Source organism: Xiphias gladius, chromosome 10 (assembly GCF_016859285.1).
Source record: "Xiphias gladius isolate SHS-SW01 ecotype Sanya breed wild chromosome 10, ASM1685928v1, whole genome shotgun sequence".
Lineage (NCBI taxonomy): Eukaryota > Metazoa > Chordata > Actinopteri > Istiophoriformes > Xiphiidae > Xiphias > Xiphias gladius.
The window spans coordinates 12,431,313-12,450,662 of record NC_053409.1 but is presented as its reverse complement, the minus strand read 5'-3'; the positions used below and the strand labels follow the sequence as shown (position 1 = coordinate 12,450,662).

Here is a 19,350-nt window from a genome sequence, read left to right as displayed (position 1 = left end):
ACATGAAACCGGATGTACTTCGTCTGGAGCGCTTGTCAACACAACATGGCTGGATTACACAGCTGCTCCCATTAGGACACATTCAAGGGGAAACGTCTGTCTGGTTGTCAAATGAAAGTATCCGGGCTTCGGAATTGGACCGTTTTGACCTGTTTAACACGCGGCTTGTCTCACATGAAGACAGAGTGAAGACTGAATAATGAACAAGCTCACAAAGGCGGCGCTGGCCTGTAACGGACTTGGCCGGTGTTTTGTAACAGAAAGGCATTTATCTGCTGTAAAAGTCATCAGGCGAGGGTTAGCGTTTGCAGAACATAGGGACGATTCTGGCAAGAATGAGGTTTATGATGTTATTATATCCGGGGGAGGGATGGTTGGATCTGCAATGGCGTGTTCCCTAGGTGAGTGATGCCCTCCTAGCACACAGTGACCGCCTTTTAGCGTGGGACAGCTATAATTAACCTGTCCACATCAAAATTACACGTAGTGTTGGAAGACCGTGCAAGGTAGTACTCGTTTCATTCACCCAAACGTGCTTATCTGTACAGAGCCACATGAAAGCATGTTACGCTTACTCTCAGATCTATTAAAAAGGAACAACGTGTTTTCAAATGCCCACATTAAACACTCAGAGCTACACCACAAGAGTTTAATAATCCAGGCTGCTTTGCTTTCACCGCGCAGATTCGTTCTTACATATTGCCATCATTTTTTATACAACATTTAACTTCTGACAGGCATGGATCCCAACTTGGTTGGTAAGAAGATTCTGCTGCTTGAAGCGGGCAACAAGAGAGTGATGGACACGGTCCCAGACACCTACAGTACGAGAGTCAGCTCCATCAGTCCAGGGTCTGCCACCCTCCTCAGCGGTACAGTATACACTCTTACTATGTAAGACAAAGAATCAGCATAATCAAATGGTTTATATCAAGTTTTTACGTGTTTGTGTTGAAAGGCTTTATACGTTTGAAAGGGCAGCCTCTCCCCAGACAGGAAGTAATTCAAAAATTTATTTCTGTGGTGATTAGCTTCCTTCCTTTGAGAAGCTTGTGGTGCCGGACTAGTAAATGGCTCCCACAAGGTAAGCCAGGGATCAGACACTGTCCAGTCAACCGGGCTTAGCAGGGATCATATCTGACCTCAGTTCTTCCTCTTGTGATAGGTCACCGGGGATTTCTCCTTACACTATTTGTGTCTGAGTTAAGGATGTGACGAATTTGTACTTAAAGGTATCTATCTCAATGTCACGGATTTTTTTGGAACCCGGGGAAAGGGAGAGTCGGGGATTTCAGGTACTTCAACTTTAGCTGGGCTTGATGGACTTGTCTGCGAGATGTATTCTTTGTCCTAAATTACCATCTTGGGTCTAGAAGCCATTAAAAATAGCTGAACATGACCATCAGTCCCAACCTGTACATTTTGTTATTGCATGGAGTTATATAGACAACAAGCATTAGGGTAAATTGCTTTGATTGTTGGACACATAAGTTCATCCACATTTATCCTGACTCATGTCTCAAAATAACATCAGGCACTGCATGTGGTCATCTGAACAGTGCAGTGATAAGAGCATTGACAACAACAATTACAACTTCTCCCCAGTAGGTCACGCATCCCAGTGCACCATGATATTATTTTTAGTAATGATAATCTTGAAAGACAGGGGCTAAAGTTTTGCTTAACGTCTTAAATAAACCCTGCTCCCTTGCATTATTTATGAACCATTTGACTTTACAATGTTAACTGGACTTTAACTCATTCTCCTGAACAGAGGAAAACACACCCACATTACTAGATTCACACCTGGCTGCTGTTGCCCAGTCCTGCTCAGAATTGACCCTGATCCCAAAGACTAGTTGGACCAGTTTCCTCCTACTCTGCACATTATGTAAACATATGCAGTTCCTTTTTTACTTTTTTTGGATAAAATTCACAGAATTCATGTTTTGACTTTCAGAATATGATTAGGATTATTTGTAATACACTGTCTTGCATTGTTGCATTAAAATAGTAATGTAATTTTTTTGAAATGTGTTTGTACACAAACAGGTATTGGAGCATGGGAGCACATTACAAAGACGAGGTGCAAGCCGTATCAAAGGATGCAGGTATGTTGATCTTCAGTACGCTGTTATGTTTAGTTGTTTTTATATCTGTACACTACAGTACAGTACCTGCTATTGTACTGCTACGTCAAAAGTTCAGAAAAGTATCATTCTAAGGTTAAAAAAAAAAAACTACAACCTTCTGCAACACTGAGCATCTCCCAGAATCCTTCTGTTATGCAACTTGAGTATTTCCGCATATGTTGTCCAGACTTCTGTCATTTACTGGCATACTGTATGTATTTCTGTCATCTATCAATCATAGTACCATACAATTTTGTGGAGAGGAAAATCTGTGATACTAAGCTTCTACTCAGTCATTCAGCTTAATGAACAAGCAACACAATACTGTATCATATAATCAAGTATATGATGCGTAATTGTTCACATTAAAATGGCAAAAAGTGGTTTCATGTAACATGCATTTTGTTCATTCCTTTGTGCAATTTATGCCTTTTCAGTAAGTCTGTGGCTCTGTGGCACACCGAATGCCAAAGAACACGAGGTATATTTAAAAAAAAAAAAAAAAAAAAAAAGGCCATCTCCTGGCTCATTCAGAGTACTGTTTGGCTTTCTTACCATGCAAGTTTTATTTATTAAATCTCTCTTCTCTATAAAGAATAAATCATTTTGACATTTTCAAATTGGTACTCGTTCCCCACATCTTCTAATTATCAAGATTCATGAGAACAACGGGAAGAAGATGAAAGATTACGAGAGTGGTTGTTTGCTGCAATGTGAACCAGCTTTACGGCTGTGGGTGCAGGCTCAGTCACTCTTGTAAGATGTGGTCGGTGTGTACCAAACACTCAACCACAGGGTTTCTCTCTGGGCCTAAGATGTCATCATGCAGTGCCTTACAGTGATTATGGTAGTGTACCTCTCCCATTATACCTTCACTCGCGTACCACTGTTTTGGCTTGTTTGCCCATTGAAATTTAGGCATATACAGTTAGGTACACAAGTATTTGGACAGTGCGACAATTTTCGTAATTGTGCCTCTATACACCACCACAATTGATTTAAAACGAAGCAATCAAGATGTGATTCAAGTGTAGACTTTCAGCTTTAATTCAAAGGGTTTAACAAAAATATCACATGAACCATTTAGGAATTCAGCCATTTTTTTATATATAGTCCCTCATTTTCAGAGGCTCAAAAGTAATTGGATGGACCAACATATTTATAAATATGAGGATTATTTTTAATACTTGGATGAAAATCCTTTACAGTCAATGACAATCGTAGGTCTGGAACTATTGAACATCAACAAATAGTGAGTTTCCTCCATTTAGATGCTTTGCCAGGCCTTTACTGCAGCTGCATTCAGTGGCTGCTTGTTTGTGGGTCTTTCTGCCCTCAGTTTCGTCTTCGTAAGTGAAAAGCATACTAAATTGGGTTGAGGTCAGGTGACTGACTTGGCCATTGAAGAATATTCCATTTGTCTGCCTGGAGAAGCTCTTGGGTTGCTTTGGCAGTATGTTTTGGGTCATTATCCATCTGTACTGTGAAGCACCGTTGTATCAGTTTTGCAGCATTTGGCTGAATCTGAGCAGAGAGTATAGCCCTGTACAGTTCAGAATTCATCCTGCTACTTCTATCAGCAATCACATCATCAGTAAACACCAGTGACCCAGTTCCATTGGCAGCCACATATGCCCATGCCATAACACTGCCTCCACCATGTCTGACAGATGATGTGGAATGCTTTCATCTGTCCAAAGAATCTTGTTCCAGACCTGGGCAGGCTTTTTTTAGATGTTTTCTGGTAAAGGCTGATCTGGCCTTTCTGTTCTTGAGTGTTACAAGTGGTTTGCACCTTGTGGTTAACCCTCTGTATTTACATTCATGGAGGTGTCTCTTGTTTACTTCACCAAGGAAAGAATTCTGTGATCATCGACTTTAGTTGTCTTCTGTGGTCTTCCAGGCCTTTCGGTGTCACTGTGCTCGCCAGTTCATCCTTCTTTAAAAGAATGTACCAAATTATTGTTTTGGCCACTCCTAAAGTTTCTTCCATCTGTCTGATAGATTTGTTTTGTTTTTTCAGCCTAATGATGGCCTCCATTATTTGCATTGACACCTCTTTGGTCCGTATATTGAGAGTTCCCATAAACAGCTACCAAATGCAAATTCAAAACTTTGAATCAACTCCACACCTTCTATCTGCTTCATTTGTCACGAAATGAAGAAAAACAGGCCAAACCTGACCATGAAACTGATTCAGTCAATTGTCCGATTACTTTTGAGCATCTGAAAATGAGGGACTACGTATAAAAATGGCTGTAATTCCTGAACTGATATTTTTGTTAAACCCCTTGAATTAAAGCTGAAAGTGTACACCTCAATAACATCTTGATGCCTTTGTTTCAAATCCGTTGCGGTGGTGTAGATAGGCACAATTACAAAAATCGCGTCACTGTCCAAATACTTATTTCTAACTGTATATCTCAGCCATAGCACTGGCTAATATGTACTGCAGGTCAGCTCCAAATAACAGTCTTGCCATGCAGTAAAATAGTCTTCCACCTTAAATGTCCACTAAGCCTTGAGGGTTTAGATTTTAAACAGAAGGCAAACAGAGTTTTTGCCATCAAGGCGTCATTTTGCCTACATTTTTCTCTATAAAGTTGCAAGGAAGTGTATTGTAGAAATCTTTCACAGACAGGAGTAACTCAGTCTACCCCAAAGCTGCATCATTTCGCCCGCAATAAACGTAACCAAAACAATTTTTGGGCTGGTGTCAGTAAATCTTTCCTCCCAACCACTTATCACAAGTTGCAAATCCACTGCCATTTGTGGTTTTCTGTAGGGTATATCCCCCCTACTTTATGGCAAGTTGGAAAAAAGTAGTGCAGCAGCATATTATTGCAGAATGATGGTTTCTGTCACAATAGTTAAAACCCAGGAGAGGATTAACCTTGTACAAACACTTTTCACCCCCTCATGTTTAACTCAAACGGTGCTTTCAGGGTTGGAATTACAGTAGCCTAAACTATATCTCATTCTGCTGCTTTTGGTTGCGGATAAATATTGACTTACTCTGTAATGTTCACAAACATGTCATTTGTTATTTGTGTTTCCGAGAAAATGTTGAGAATCCACATCACAAAAATGTCATTTGGTCCTCCACCTCAGAGAGGGGTGCTGGTGACCCTCATTGCCTTGGGTTTGAGGTATCTAGGCTGTGCCAACCTCTGACAGCCGCTCACAACTTTGATGTGTTCAGCTCAATGAAGCAGCACTTTTCTGCCCAGCTCTATATATGGAAAGGGGATGCGTTTAAGGATAGACTTGTGGACCACAGGCATAATGGGTCTCTCATTTAGGTTTGGGATGCCTGCTCAGATGCCCTGATCACATTCGATAAGGAGAACCTGCAGGACGAGATGGCCTACATTGTGGAGAACGACATCGTTGTGGCTGCACTCACTAAACAGCTGGACAGTCTGTCTGGTAAGCACAGCATTCATGATGAAAACATGAAGGCCACCACGGTAGCAGGGCTCTGCAAGACCTCTTGATCCCTGTTCCATCTGCTTAATAGATGCTGAATCTGGCAGCTAATGGCACTATATTTATTCCATCCTATTCCGCAGGTTTTGTTGATTAGTGCCCTCTCTCCTGGTGACTGTTTTTAAAGACAAGTTAAGCTCTTGGAGCCATCCACGTTTTTCCCGCAGTTTCAATTAAAACCTCACATTTTGGAAACTGCAGAGCCCCAGCGCCCGCTGAGGACACGTGAAGTGGTCCAGTGACCTATTTAAAACTGCCATGTGCTCCCAAGCTTTGCTACCTCATGAGACACTGAAGCGTTGACAGTGTATAGTGCTAAATTGTTGCTGACATTAGAACCAACTTTTGTGAGGCTCTCAAATAAAACTTAGCTCTGCTATGTGCTTGAACGTTAAAGTGGCATATTTATAAACAGTTTTTGACATTTTGCACCAAATAACAGACGTGTGGTTACAGCACGTTTTCGCCTCATGTGCCTCCCATTTGTCAGCTTCTCTCTCTCATCTCATTTTCACCATGGTGTTGTTATACTTTTCTCTTACTGCATCTTGCTCCCCACCAACTGTTTTCAATGTAAGCCTGCTCTCCAATCACTGAAAAATCATATTAAACATTCGTGTTCAGGAACCAGTCTGCCGGTCTGTGGATGGGTCCTGCTCCAAGTTGGCATGTGCCAACGTAGCTCGGGATCCTTTCATGTTTTGGGATGATCCGCTGCTGATATTTTAGGAAGATGGGCAGTTTTAGTGCAAAATCCATCAAGCTGGCAGCATGTGCAATGTGTGCAGTGGTGTGCTTGTAGATAAACACTATTAGTCAGTGCAGTGTGGTGGGCCAAGACCATTAAGAAGATTGTCAGATGTGAACTGCAGCAGCTACCATGTGCCAGGGAGGAAAACCGGTGGTGTTTTATGAGGTGGTTTACAGATCTTCCACTGCTTTAGCTACAGGAAAACCATACTCAATTTTTTTTTTTTTTTTGAAGGAAAAAGTAGCAAATCACTGATTTAGTATGATAATATTATGATACATACACAGGACCAAGATTGATCCCTTTGTTGTGAGAGAATTGTAGCATTCGCCATTTTATTTTAAGGAACAGTGCTTTCTTTTCCTTTCTGCTGCCTTTGTATTCACCCGTTTAATTTCCTTGTTGTTTTTCAGATAATGCGCAGGTTAAGTACAGGTCCAAGGTGGTGAAGTATACATGGCCCATGTCCCACCAGGCAGCAGACTCCATCCCATGGGTCCAGGTCACTTTGGCCAGTGGAGAGACTCTTCAGACCAAGCTGCTGGTCAGTTTGATTCCAGCACAGAAAGTGTACTTGTTTCTCTGTCCTTCTCCTTTTTGGCTTTAACGGTTGTACCTTTTCTCATCTGCTTTTCAGATTGGTGCTGATGGACCAAACTCAATGGTGAGGCGGGAATTAGGGATACCCACAGTCAAGTGGAATTATGACCAGTCTGCTGTTGTTGCTGTGCTTCATTTATCAGAAGTGAGTAATATGCATAATTTGCGCACACAAATATTTAAGCAAGGATTATTGTATGTTACTGAGTTAATTTACTCTGTTTTTATTATGATAGTTATTTAAATCTCACAACTGTCAGCATGCAGAGAACAGTGCAACTGCCCAGCAATGTGCAATATATGTGATTAGCTATACAATACACTGCTAAACAATTTCAGTATAATATTAAATTAAATTTAATTTATGTGTTCGACAGCCCACGGAGAACAATGTCGCATGGCAGAGGTTCCTCCCAACAGGCCCCATTGCTATGTTACCGGTAACATATCTACATAATTCACCGTAGTAGTAGCTGTCTCAAAATATCCGTCTGTCACATATGCTTCAGCATCCATGCTCTGTGCACTGCAGCTGTCGGACACTGAAAGCTCTCTGGTGTGGTCAACCAGCCATCGGCTCGCTGAGGAGCTGCTGGAGCTGGATGAGGAGAGCTTTGTCGACGCCATCAACTCTGCCTTCGTAAGTCTCGCTCTAACCATTAAACAGCTGATGTTGTACTTATGGTCAGATTCCACATCTGTCACTAAGACTGCAGTGTACTGTATGTTGTAGGGGTTCTCCATAGACTTAATTACAGCCTTGCTCGCTGTTTTCAGTGACTCACAGAAACTATATTGTCATTGTTTTGCCCAGACTTTATACAATGCTAATATTTCACTGCGGGAATGACATACCTATTCTTTTTTCTGTGTTTGAAGAAACTCCTTTTTCCCAAGCTGGCTATTTTTACTGGGCCTGCTGATGGACGGGGTCACCACGGTTGAGTCACGTTTGGTTTCAGGCCTGGTTTTCTAATTAAACCTGCGGTCACCCAGTGTCGACCATTACTGCACGGAATGTTTTTCAAACAGAGCTAATTCAACTGCATTGCCTGCCTGGCATCTTCTTTTAATTAGCCCAGCTCCCGAGGCCCTGCCAAACCAGTTAGTTAGGGAAGGGAAAAAAGGCACTTTTGCTGGAGTTCAGCTTTGCTCCTATGTCGGCTAATTTTGTTTGTCCACTCAAAGGGATAATGCCTGTTTTCTCTCTCCTCCTGCCATTTTAAATTCTCTGTGAATACGCCTCTGTCTTCTTGCCTTTCCATGTGTGCACTGACAGTGGAGTAATGAGAACCAGTCAGAGATGATTGAGACAGCAGGCTCTCTGTTCCGCGGCGCCCTGTCAGCCATCATGCCGTCTGCAGGTTCACCTCGACAGCTTCCTCCAAGTGTGGCAGGGATCGGGCCAAAGACCCGGGTCATGTTCCCACTGGGCATGGGTCATGCATCAGAGTACATAAGGCACCGGGTGGCTCTGATTGGGTACGATAGTATGCAGAAATGAATGGCCTGCACATTAAAAGATCTTGCGAGTGAAGACACAGACTAAAAAAGTCCTAAAAGTCAGCTTGTCAAGGACGCTTTTTTGCCTTAATTGTTTACTTATTCACATTCAGTTCATCTCTTGCTTCGTATGTGAGGCAATAAGTTGTTGATTTTGCAGTGTGCATAAAATAGAAAGCCATGCAGTGAATGTATTTAAATAGTGAAGGATGTGTGTGTCTTTGCAGGGATGCAGCCCATCGCGTCCATCCTCTGGCGGGTCAGGGAGCCAACCTGGGCTTTGGGGATGTGGCTTGCCTCACGCAGCTCCTGAGCAAGGCGGCCTTTAACGGGAAGGACCTAGGTCAGTGAGAACTCTAAACAGACACGCGCTGCAACTATAGCTCAGTGGTTTCCCCTAAGCTCTTTTCCATAGCCCCAGCTGAAATGTGTGCTGTTGATCTGAATTATAAAAAGCATCAGCTTTTCTGGCAACATTTATTTGAAGTTTTTCTGCTCGTTCTCTGCTGAAGTTGCTTTTTATAAAAATAAAAATTTTGATGTGAGATAATATGTTTATTTTTCCCTCTGTTAAATGTTCTGAAGTCAAAATAGCACCATGACTAAATGTAGAAAACATATGACAGACATACACAAATTCAAGCTATGTCCTCAGTTTTTAAACCCAAGTCTTTGTTCGTTTGTGCAGGAGCAATGCAGCACCTATTAGAATATGAAACTGAACGGCAGCGACACAATCTGCCCATGATGGCTGCCATCGACCTCATGAAACGCCTTTACTCCACTAACTCTGCTCCTGTGGTTCTCCTACGCACCTTCGGTCTGCAGGCCACCAGCATGCTCCCATCACTAAAGGTAAGCTCCCTCTCCTCAAGCTTCTGCCTCCAAACATGTCCTCCTGTACCTCCCGGTCAACCTGGCCGTCACTCAGATAACATCAATCACCTGTCAAAACCAAGCCCCGCCTCCACTCTGTACCCACCCTCCACCCTCTTTTTCTGATTACACGGAGCTTTACTTTAGCGGTGTCTATAATTTCCAGGGTTCTGAACCTACTACTATGGTATCTAAGTTTAGCCCCAAATTTAGTGTTACCAAAAGTGTGTGGGTGGGGCGCAGGGCTGGCCCTGGGGCAGCGGACAGCGGTGTTGGCTTGTGTTTTCACACCCCTTTTATTACCAACCACTCATGTGAAATGGCTTTATTCCCTACTAAGTGATTCAGACCGACACTACTGTAACTGGTTGTAAAGGCATTTCACTATGTAGGCACAAAGTTATCCGTGACATCTTTTCCATATTAAATGATGGGATTTCACTGGTTCACAGGTCTTGTGTAGAGTTCTGCAGCTGTGCTCACTTTTAACAGGCTTTTAGTGAGCACAATATAAAAAGTGAGAGTTTTTGAGTTGATGTCTCTTTTTGCTTACGCAGGAGCAGATCATGGCATTTGCAAGCAAGTGATGCATTCATCATGCAGTGGTTGTTCATGGATCTCCAATGACTGTGAGCTTTTAAAGGCTGTAATTATTGTGGCTGTAAAATAAATAAATAAATAAATAAGATAAAATAAAGATTTATTTTACTCTTTTGTGATTTTTTTTTTTTTTTTTTTTTTCATGCATGTGCTTTGGTGCATAATAAATCCACTTCCACAAAGAGTGCACGACTTTGCAGCAGTCCAGAGCCTAACATATCAAAAGCATAAGGACTGTTGATTTTATGTTTAAATCCCATACTATTTTGCAGATACACTTCATAGACCCTAGTTCTGAATTATCCAAGAAGTACAGCACATTACTATGATCTGTGAAGCGCTTCATTCTTAGATGGGGAAAACTGTAGACTGTACAGTCACAGAATTTCATAACCTCAGTGTTGAAAGATGATAAAAAGAACTGTCTTGATCAAACAAAGTATAACTATACACAAAACACACTTTTCATGTTTTTATTAAAACATACACGTATAGTATACACTTATTCCACTGGATTTAATAAAAACAATTTACATAGTCAGTCATCAGGTTATTCATACTGATGAACATAGAGGCATTTCTGAGCAATTGTGCAGCACAAAGTTTTTGCAATGTAAAAGCAGGTTCCTTTTCCAAAGGATTTCACTAGTAGAAGTTTACATTATGTATATACAGCAGTAGTTATTGAACATGTTGAATACTGAAAAGACAGCAAAGGCATGGCTTAGAGAGCAGTTACACAAATTCAAAGAGTTTAGTATTTGATGATAATTAAAATACTCTACATTAGATTAAGTTTCAGTTAATTAAATATTTGTACAATTCACAAGAAAAATTACAAACAGAATTCAATATTACTAATGTTTTTGAGCAACAAGTGAAGGAGTTGTGGGTTTCAACCTTTTTTTACATTTCTGTTGTAGTTAATGGCTGTAAATTATGTTGTTGAATGCACTATCTACCCCTGATGAGAGGTTTTTCATTTGCTAGTCTAGAATACAGTTCAGACCTGGGGCCCCTGCAATTTAGCCCTGCTTGATAAGGTCTTTTCAGCTCTAGACAAAACAAACACAAATGGCTGAACTTTAAAAATACAGGCATTAACCTCATACTTGTAAAAGGTGTACAACACAGTCTGTGAGAGGCACCAATCTCCCCACAGTGTTCTCTTTTCCCCCAAGTCATGATGAATCCAACACTAATGAATATGTACAACTCTTGAGTCGACATCAAAGCATCTGATCACGTCCTAGCTGCAATGTCTGCAAATAAAGTGTTATGTGCAAAGTTGAAGAAAAGAAGCTGTATGGGTTTCATCTGCTTGATTTCCAATGATGTCTGACTTCTCAGAGGCTAGGGGCAAATGAGTTAGGGTCCTGAAAGATAAAATTCACTGCTAGAATAAAAAGAAGATTGATTTACAAGCATTTAGATAGACCACTATGGTTGCACTTCCAGCAACTAGTCTCTTAAAAGGTTTTCCACTGTACTGTACAGTGCACACCAGGACCACAGTAAGCACCATGGTACAAGGTACCATGACTGGTTGTATTGCTTCTAAACTACCCTCTACACACTTTACAGGTAGGGCAGAAAGACATTTCAGATCAGAACACCCATAAGGAATCAAAAAATGTAAACGTTTTACAAAAATAAAGTCAGCCCACCAGTTATGAGCTCAACATACAGTAGAAATAGCTGGCCTTATAAAAATATAGTGATTTTTTTTTTTTTTCAACAGTTCTCGGAGTGTTCGCAGGGTGCTGAGGTTGAGGAAGAGAGGAGGGGCATGGTGGGTGAGGAAGCGTGGTGGGACTGTGAGGGGACGGGCTGGTCGAGGGTGGATGGAGGAAGGGAAGCTCCACAGTGACAGACTGTCCCTCTCAGTGCCGGCTGCAGTGACAGCGAGCTGGCCTTACTGGATGTTGAGGTTTCTGAAGTAGTCAAAGGTTGCCCCCAGGGCCCAGCTTGTCTCTACGTTGTTCACCTTCTTGGCAAGCTGTTGAACAGAGTGAGAGGAGGATCTCCATCAAAAACCACGAAGAAGCAACCCATTTCCTACACCTACTTACATGCAGTTTTAAAAAAGCACGTTTAAGTCTCGTGAAATACTGTACAGCCAGAATATGAAGGTTTGTCGTGCAGCTTTTCATATTATGTATTTCTTTGACTCCCACATCCACTGTCAAAAGTAACCTGGATCTGATTTGCTCACCTGCAGCACAGTGTTGTCCTTGAATCCGAAGCCCTCCTTTAGCAGACAGGTGATATATGTCATATCCATGCAGAGGAAGGGGCTGATGGCGCGGTATTTGGTCATTTTGTTGCACACTGCAAACACAAAAAGCCAGGGGTTTCAGACACGACATTCACATACATCTGACAAAAAAAAAGCATTTCTTGCATCATATAATAGAGTCATGTTCCATGTATAAACCAAAAAACAAACAAAAAAACACCTTTTCTAACCCCTGTGCTACATGATTAAAAGATGACCTTTCTGTTTTGTTTGGCTGAATGAGCAAGGAGGTGCGAGAAGAATGGCTGAGGGTCAGCACAAGGCTGTGGGTGGGTAGCAGTGTTAAACAGCTTAGCACACAGTGTGTGTTTGTGTGGGTGTGTGTGTGTGTGTGTGTGTGTGTGTGTGTGTGTGTGTGTTTCAGCATGTGTCAGCCCCCAGGTGGTGTGTGGCTGTCAGTTGCCCTCCTGCCTGGGCCAGACAGACATCTTCAGCTCAGCCTGAGCCAGACTTGTTCCTCGAGACCATGTGACAGTCTTCTCACAACACAAACAGCCTTACAAAACACACCAACTCATTCCAGCTTGCTGTAAATCTGGTTCTATGTGGACCTTGCAAGTGTCACAAACTTGAGCTGATAAGCATGGTGTGTATCAGTTAAACATACTCAAACATTTTATAGTGATGTTGTCACATATTTACTGCAATAAACTACATTAATCTTATATTCCATCTCCATAACACATTTTAACAAATAATCAGTTACATTTTACTAGTGTAATGAATTCTTTTTTGAAAGGATAGGCTGCGCCTATTCGGCACCACTGGAGTGTTTTGGGCACAAACAAGCTTTGGTGCTTTCGCTCTTTAGAGCATAGACTGTTTTGAATGAAGTTTCAGTGGTTGGATGACTGATATATATATAACTTGTAAGATTGTTGGTTTTGTACAAAAGTTTATTCAACCCTAGAGAAGATAAAATGTAACCCTTACCTTCCTTGGCTCTCTTCTTAAAATCCCTAACTTCAACCACACCACCTCGACTGCCATCTGTGCAGACGGAAAAAAAAACATGCAATTTGAATACCTGCTTTGTGGAAAATATGATAATTAGCATGAAAGATAATGGCACTGGAAGGTTACTCTTCGGTCTGTGCCCACTCACCGATGAGGCCAGACTCCACAGCTCTGTCAAAGTAGTAGGAGAAAGCGTAGAAGACACTGCTGCCCTTCACTTCGTAAGGCTGGTGCACTATTCCTTTGATTACCTTCATCACCTCATAGTAGCAAAGCTTATAGCCTGCATAGCCTGAAGAAAGACAAGGTAGAAGATGTGGTTCGGTGGCAGAATCTTTTAACTAAAACATGAAACGTGGAGTGAAAAGTCAGTTAAAGGTGCATGGAGGCAGCAACGCATGGAATGCAATCGGGATAGTCTGGAGCCTGAGCTTGAGGTCGGCCATGGGTTGAAACTGGGGCTCACCAGATAAGGTACAAGGGAACCCCCAGAAGGACAAGTTTCACACAGCCCCATGGGTATGGTTGGTACAGCTGTACTGGCAGAACCATGGGCTGACAAGGGCAGCAGTTAGCGCCGTCTATTTTTACCACATAATTGTAAGCGGTCCAGATCAAGCCACTCGTTACACAAAAAAAATAACAACTCAGGTCAAGCCCAGCATCTCTTGGCTACTTGACTGTGGTATGGGAGTGACTACCTTATTTGTGAAGTTAACTGACAGTTTTCTTTTCATTTAAATACAAGGTTGACTGCAGTATAATTGTTCAAGAGGGAAAACAGAGAGAGAGAGGATGACAAAACATGCATTTGGCGCCAAGGTTACCGAAACTTCTGCGGATAAATGTTCTCTTGCAAGACTATTGTACCGTACTCTATTGTGTTCCATTGTAAAGAAAGGAATGCACGGATCACTGGATCCAAGGTACTGGGAAGGCAATCGTAACCTCAGAGTGCTTTTATCTTACCGTCTGGAATCCCGCTAACTTTGTAGGTGGTTCCTCCGAAAGTCACATCTTCTCTGAACTTTTTCGGGAGGCAGGAACTGGTGAAGACTTTCCAATCTAGACCTGGGAAAACAAAATAAAACACTGTTTGCCATCTTCCACTGACTACATCTATGAGAGCATGAGTGCAAACAAAAAGGCGGTAAAAGGTACTAGAAACTCTACCATCAGCTCCAAGTGCCCCAAGAGTTGCCAGTCGAGCTGCATACAGGCCATTTCCAAGGTAACTGCGTGATGGTGACATACAATTATGGTAGGTTTTTAGATAGATACGCATACTTTACTCCACAGAATACTAATAAGTGAATTTCATGGGCAAAACCAAACCAATAAAGAACACAGCTTCTTTGTCTGCTATTTACCTGTGTGTGTAGAGTTGATAAGTATTGTTAAACAGGTGGAATCTGGCAATGTAAGTGGGGGGAGCTGACTGAACCGTTTTCTGTTGAACAAAAATCATATGTTTAGTTGTGTGTTTTGTTGGTTTTTTTTTTTTTTGGTGACAACATTTCTAAATAGACGTATTTACCACATCAAAAATTTAATTAACCTTTGACTTGGGAAGGAATGTGATTTGTGTAGATCCTCCACCCAAATCCAGGATCCCCACCGTCTTCCTTGTGTTGGAGTACAAGTGACCTACAGCAAATAAGCACAAAGTTAAACTCATCACACTGGATGAAGGAAAAACTTATGATAAGCTGCTATTCATCATCAGTACAAAAAACAAACATAATGTGTGATCTTGTGTCTTTATCTCCAATTTTAGAACTTGTTCCTTTTACAACCACTAGTGTCAGAAGGATGCATGCTTACAGATCACGTCTGTGCCGACCAAGAGGCAAAATACCTTATTGGTTTAAAGCTTAAGGTTTTTGTTTAAAATAAACTTCACGGCACCATAGCTGTGTGAGAAATGTGAGGAAATATTGCTTGTTTTTGCAACCTGCGTGGGGCCAGGGATTCAAGCCTATGACCTCAGACAGGAGACAAGAGTCTTTCACTGCTGGACTCCTGTGTACACTGGAGCCTCAGATATGAGCCTCCTAACCACTAACACTACCGTAGCAAAACACAAGCCATGTCTTACCTGTGAGGAAGTTCACTGTGACCCAGGCGAGGACTCCTAAAACAACACACGGGTGAAAATGTCTGCGTGAGTAAAAACCTGACAAGCAAACATGTTCAAGCTCACATAAATAAACTGGAGATGACTTTTAGTCATGTTCTCCTCCATTAGGCTGATATTAAAGTACCAGCGTTAGTACAACAACATGTTGGATTGCAGACCAGCCCAGGTAATTACACTTGTGTCAGATGTCAAGTTATTGCACTCGTAAAGTGAGGATAATGAACGGCGAATAGTGTATGATGAAGCATAACATAGTGAGGGTGTCTTAATGAGTGATGTGGAAGATCGCACTTAATTACTGGGCGTGGAACAGCGACTCACACAGGCATATTTATTTGTCTCAATGAGGTGGTGACAGAGCTCTTGTAAAAAGAATTTATGAGAGCAGTGCTGTTTGGTACATCTCCAGTGATTGAGGCAGTTAAAGCACCTGGTCCGACAATATCTCAGTCAAACTGCACCGAAATCATAACTTTTGAGGACGATGAAATTGTTGTGTTTTCTGTGGAGTATTTACAGTGCATTATCATTACAAGATAACCTACCTTCATTTGTTCCGTTCATGAGGGAAACACTGTTGTTTGGCACGAAGAAAGGAGACTCATCGAAAACGTCTCGGACCTGTGGAATACATGTATCGTCGTTTCATTGGAATGATCTACTAACTCGGTCTTAAAACGTGCCATTTTACTAAACTGCACAGCCAAACACTCTGCTGTTGTTAAGATAGTGTCTATCCAGGCTCTGGAAGACAAGCTGTGTCTTTTCTGTTTAAGAGTGACGGATACAGTAACTCAGCCACAAACATGGCTGGAACAGTAGCCTGGATTTAATACTTTAACTGACAAATATGGTTACACCACACAACCCCACAACAGCTGTTTTTTGCAACATGATAGCCACCAAATTGGCAGACATGCTTCCTTATTTTTTTTTTTTTTTACAGTGACACTTGTAAGCACTTAGTGGTTTCTCATCCTGTTCCTTGGCGGGACGGGTGCTGTCTGTGCCAAACTGTCTGAGGGCAGAGAGAAAACGTGCCTCACCTCCTTCAGAAGAGTGTTAGCCTTGTCTTCAGGCAGCAGACGCAGACCCGCTGTGGCCTTCAGGACCACGGGGGTCCTCTTCCACTCCTCCTCCGGGACTGTCTTCTTGGCAATCTTCAGCAACTGGCGGATAGTGTTGCCACCCTGCAGAAGAGATGGCAATCGCGCACAGGCAGCAGAATTAACATTTGTGGCCAATCGGGAGACCAGAAAGACAGACAGATATTTCATAGTCAACCTAAGATAAGTATTTAGTGATTAAGGTCTTGTTGAAGTCAAAGGGAGGTAAATACAATAGAAAGAAGTGGGCAGTAGTGACGGCATCAGCAGGAGGCTTTTTTGTAATTACACGATGTTTACATCACATGAGCCCAACCCAAAGAAAATCCCAGTGGTTTGGTGTTTTGCAGACAGTGAACAACTCCCTAATATACCTGATAATTAATAATAAGTGTTGGCGTAAACACACGTACATACCTCCTCAGGATTATCCTTGTAAGCAGACAGCCCGGGCTTCACTGCATGGTACATTTCATTGTCCAGAACTGGCAGCTCGACTGAAAACAGAAGTCAGAAGACAGAGCATAAACCAGAGAAAACTTCAGCACATGTAATTGCAGAGTTTTTATTTTTATTTATTTATATATATATATTTATATATTATATATATATATTTTTTGCCACTTGTGATATTTAGACTGTAGCACTTGACCTACATCCCGGTTCAGTTTGAGAGGTCTGCTTCCTACACAGCTGAGTCAGACAGGCAAATTAAATGTGCACCTCGGCTACTTTTAGAAGCTGTATTGCCCGTGCACTTTGCCAGGGCATGTTGTTCCTTGCACCGCACAGTGAATGACCTAACAGCAAGCAGACGGAGTGGGAGCCAGCAGCATGTGCAAAGCCCTGCTATTGGTTTAGCGAGGGAGGGAGAGAGAGAGAGAGAGAGGAAGAGAGAGAGAGAGAGAGAGAGTGGTGCACTTACCTGGGTCTTTCTGGATGAACTTATAGATGTGGATCCTGGTGCCTGTGCTCCCAGCGTCAAACATGATCCCATAGAAAACCCGGCTCACGTTGACAGGGGACGGCTGGTAAGCCTGGTGTGGCTGGTGCGGCTCAGGTGCATGATGCACGACTTCGGGCACCGGGTTGAAAGCCTCCGGTATCGGCGGGATGACTTCAGGCGCCGGGTGGAAGACCTCTGGGATCTCGGGGTAGGTCGGCACGCCGGGCTGCGAGACTTCGGGCACCGGGTCGGAGACCTCAGGGAGGAGGTTCTCCGTGTTGGCGGACTGCTCCCGGTAGCGGTAGAAGTGGGGGACGTAGCGGTGGTGCCGGTAGTAAGTTGCCTCCGCTGTGAGGCTCCCAAGCAGAAGCCACACGGATAAAGTGAGGAGCAGGCTCGGCGTTGCCATTGTTTTTCACCGGCGGGGAGACAAGAGAGCGGGAGTAACAAGAGAGAAGGAGGCGAGCTGAGGAGAGGGAGCCTTGGTGGATGCTGGAGCGAAAGACTGAGAGACAGGCCCAGAAGAGAGAGCAGTGGAGATGGAGAGACGCAGAGTGGATGCGATGCACACTCAGGACTGTCTGGTCATCTGTTTACACTATATAAAGACATAAGGGCTTGGCATGGGGCCACACCGAGAGTAGCCGTCCACCAATCCTGTGGCGGTCCATCCCAACTTCATCAGGAGTCCCCCCCTCCTGCGAGCTGCGCTGGAGACGGGCTACCTGCCTACCAACAGCTTTTCCCACTTTTTTTTTTTCAGAGGAGGAGGATATTTTTGGCTATGTTTTTCCCCTCCCCATCTTTACTGGTTATTATGGAGCCAAAAGTCCCCTTAGAAAAGGAGGATGGGCTTTATAAAGAAGTCAAAATGAATGGTTATGAATGCTTCACAGTGAAGAAACTCAGAAGAAATGGCCTTAAAATACTTTTTATGGGTGTATTGAAGACTTATATAGGAACTTGACTCAGATATTCCTTCACCCTGAAGGTCTTTGGACTTTCACAACTTGACAAGTGCTCAAATTTGGCTGCTGCCTGAATTCAGAGCGATATAAGTTTCTGTTTAGCAGTTATAAAGGCACATCTGTAGCTTTTGAAATTCATTTCAGTAGTTTTAAAAGTAGCCATTTAAATATTACAATTTTCTACCTTCTTCAATATTTTGGAATGTACCTTTAAAAGGTAAGCGCTTGTGACTTTTGCTCTGTTTAAATAGTTTAGAGCTTTCTGGGAAAGAAAATAAATGATACAGAAACTCCAAGAAAAATACTTGATTTCTGACTGAGAGTGTGACTCATTCTGGTTAGAATGGAATGTCTTATTGTGTATTACCACCTCTACTAAATCATGTTCAGTAACTTGAATGAATCATGCATGTATGAAAAAAAAAGTCCTCTTAACCTCCCCTCCACAATCCTGCAATAATCACCACATTAAATCCACTGCAGCAGTTTCACCGACCTTAAAAAATGCAAATGTGACCTGCACTCCAGCTGGCATAAAACTTAAAAGAATGTTAGCATTCATCCTTCTCCCACTCATCCCTGTGTCAACCACAGGCTTTCCAAGGGAAAAATATTTGGGCACCACGGCACGTTTCACGAGAAAATGCATGAATAGCATGAGTGGCTGTTTCTCTGCTCTAGGTGGGTGACTGGCACGACATCATAAGCCATGATGTAGTGTATCAGTTAATGCTTTCTCATGTAATGTTCAGAGTTATTGGCTTTAACTGCAGGGATGCAGAGGCATCAACGACATCCAACAGCAGTGGAGCGCTGAGGCAGATCAACTCAGAGACCTTACACGAACTGAAATTTGTACTGGGCTGGGAGATTTTTCACCCACTTTGTATCAACAGATATAAGACATAGATCTTGAATAGGAGGCGCTGGTAGTCTAGCAATCGAGGCATCCCTGGGGAATGGACCCCGTCCCAACACTGACT

General features: G+C 42.6%; 2 protein-coding genes across 2 annotated transcripts; one reads left to right on the top strand and one right to left on the bottom strand.

Annotated features, from left to right (window-relative positions):
- The first annotated feature begins 12 nt into the window (after positions 1-12).
- coq6 (coenzyme Q6 monooxygenase) lies at positions 13-10,048 on the top strand. Its single transcript, XM_040137994.1, has 12 exons — positions 13-401; positions 738-872; positions 2,053-2,111; positions 5,435-5,561; positions 6,786-6,916; positions 7,010-7,117; positions 7,350-7,412; positions 7,505-7,612; positions 8,252-8,454; positions 8,703-8,818; positions 9,164-9,330; positions 9,909-10,048. The coding sequence occupies exons 1-12, from the start codon at positions 200-202 to the stop codon at positions 9,936-9,938; spliced, it is 1,449 nt and encodes a 482-aa protein (XP_039993928.1). The 5' UTR covers positions 13-199; the 3' UTR covers positions 9,939-10,048.
- Positions 10,049-11,866: 1,818 nt separating this feature from the next.
- entpd5a (ectonucleoside triphosphate diphosphohydrolase 5a) lies at positions 11,867-17,808 on the bottom strand. Its single transcript, XM_040137993.1, has 13 exons — positions 17,379-17,808; positions 16,871-16,950; positions 16,394-16,537; positions 15,893-15,968; positions 15,306-15,341; positions 14,766-14,854; positions 14,578-14,657; positions 14,381-14,442; positions 14,177-14,278; positions 13,356-13,499; positions 13,184-13,240; positions 12,167-12,282; positions 11,867-11,950 (listed from the first exon to the last, which is right to left on the bottom strand). Exons 1-13 carry the CDS (start codon positions 17,806-17,808, stop codon positions 11,867-11,869), a joined length of 1,500 nt encoding a protein of 499 aa, XP_039993927.1.
- Between the last annotated feature and the right edge of the window lie 1,542 nt (positions 17,809-19,350).

Coding starts and splice junctions, on each gene's coding strand:
- coq6 (XM_040137994.1), top strand. CDS start 200: ATGAACAAGCTCACAAAGGCGGCGCTGGCCTGTAACGGACTTGGCCGG. Junction 2,112..5,434: donor AGCCGTATCAAAGGATGCAG/GTATGTTGATCT, acceptor TCTCTCATTTAG/GTTTGGGATGCCTGCTCAGA. Junction 5,562..6,785: donor ACAGCTGGACAGTCTGTCTG/GTAAGCACAGCA, acceptor GTTGTTTTTCAG/ATAATGCGCAGGTTAAGTAC.
- entpd5a (XM_040137993.1), bottom strand. CDS start 17,808: ATGGCAACGCCGAGCCTGCTCCTCACTTTATCCGTGTGGCTTCTGCTT. Junction 16,538..16,870: donor ACAAGGATAATCCTGAGGAG/GTATGTACGTGT, acceptor TCTCTTCTGCAG/GGTGGCAACACTATCCGCCA. Junction 13,241..13,355: donor TGTGGAGTCTGGCCTCATCG/GTGAGTGGGCAC, acceptor CCGTCTGCACAG/ATGGCAGTCGAGGTGGTGTG.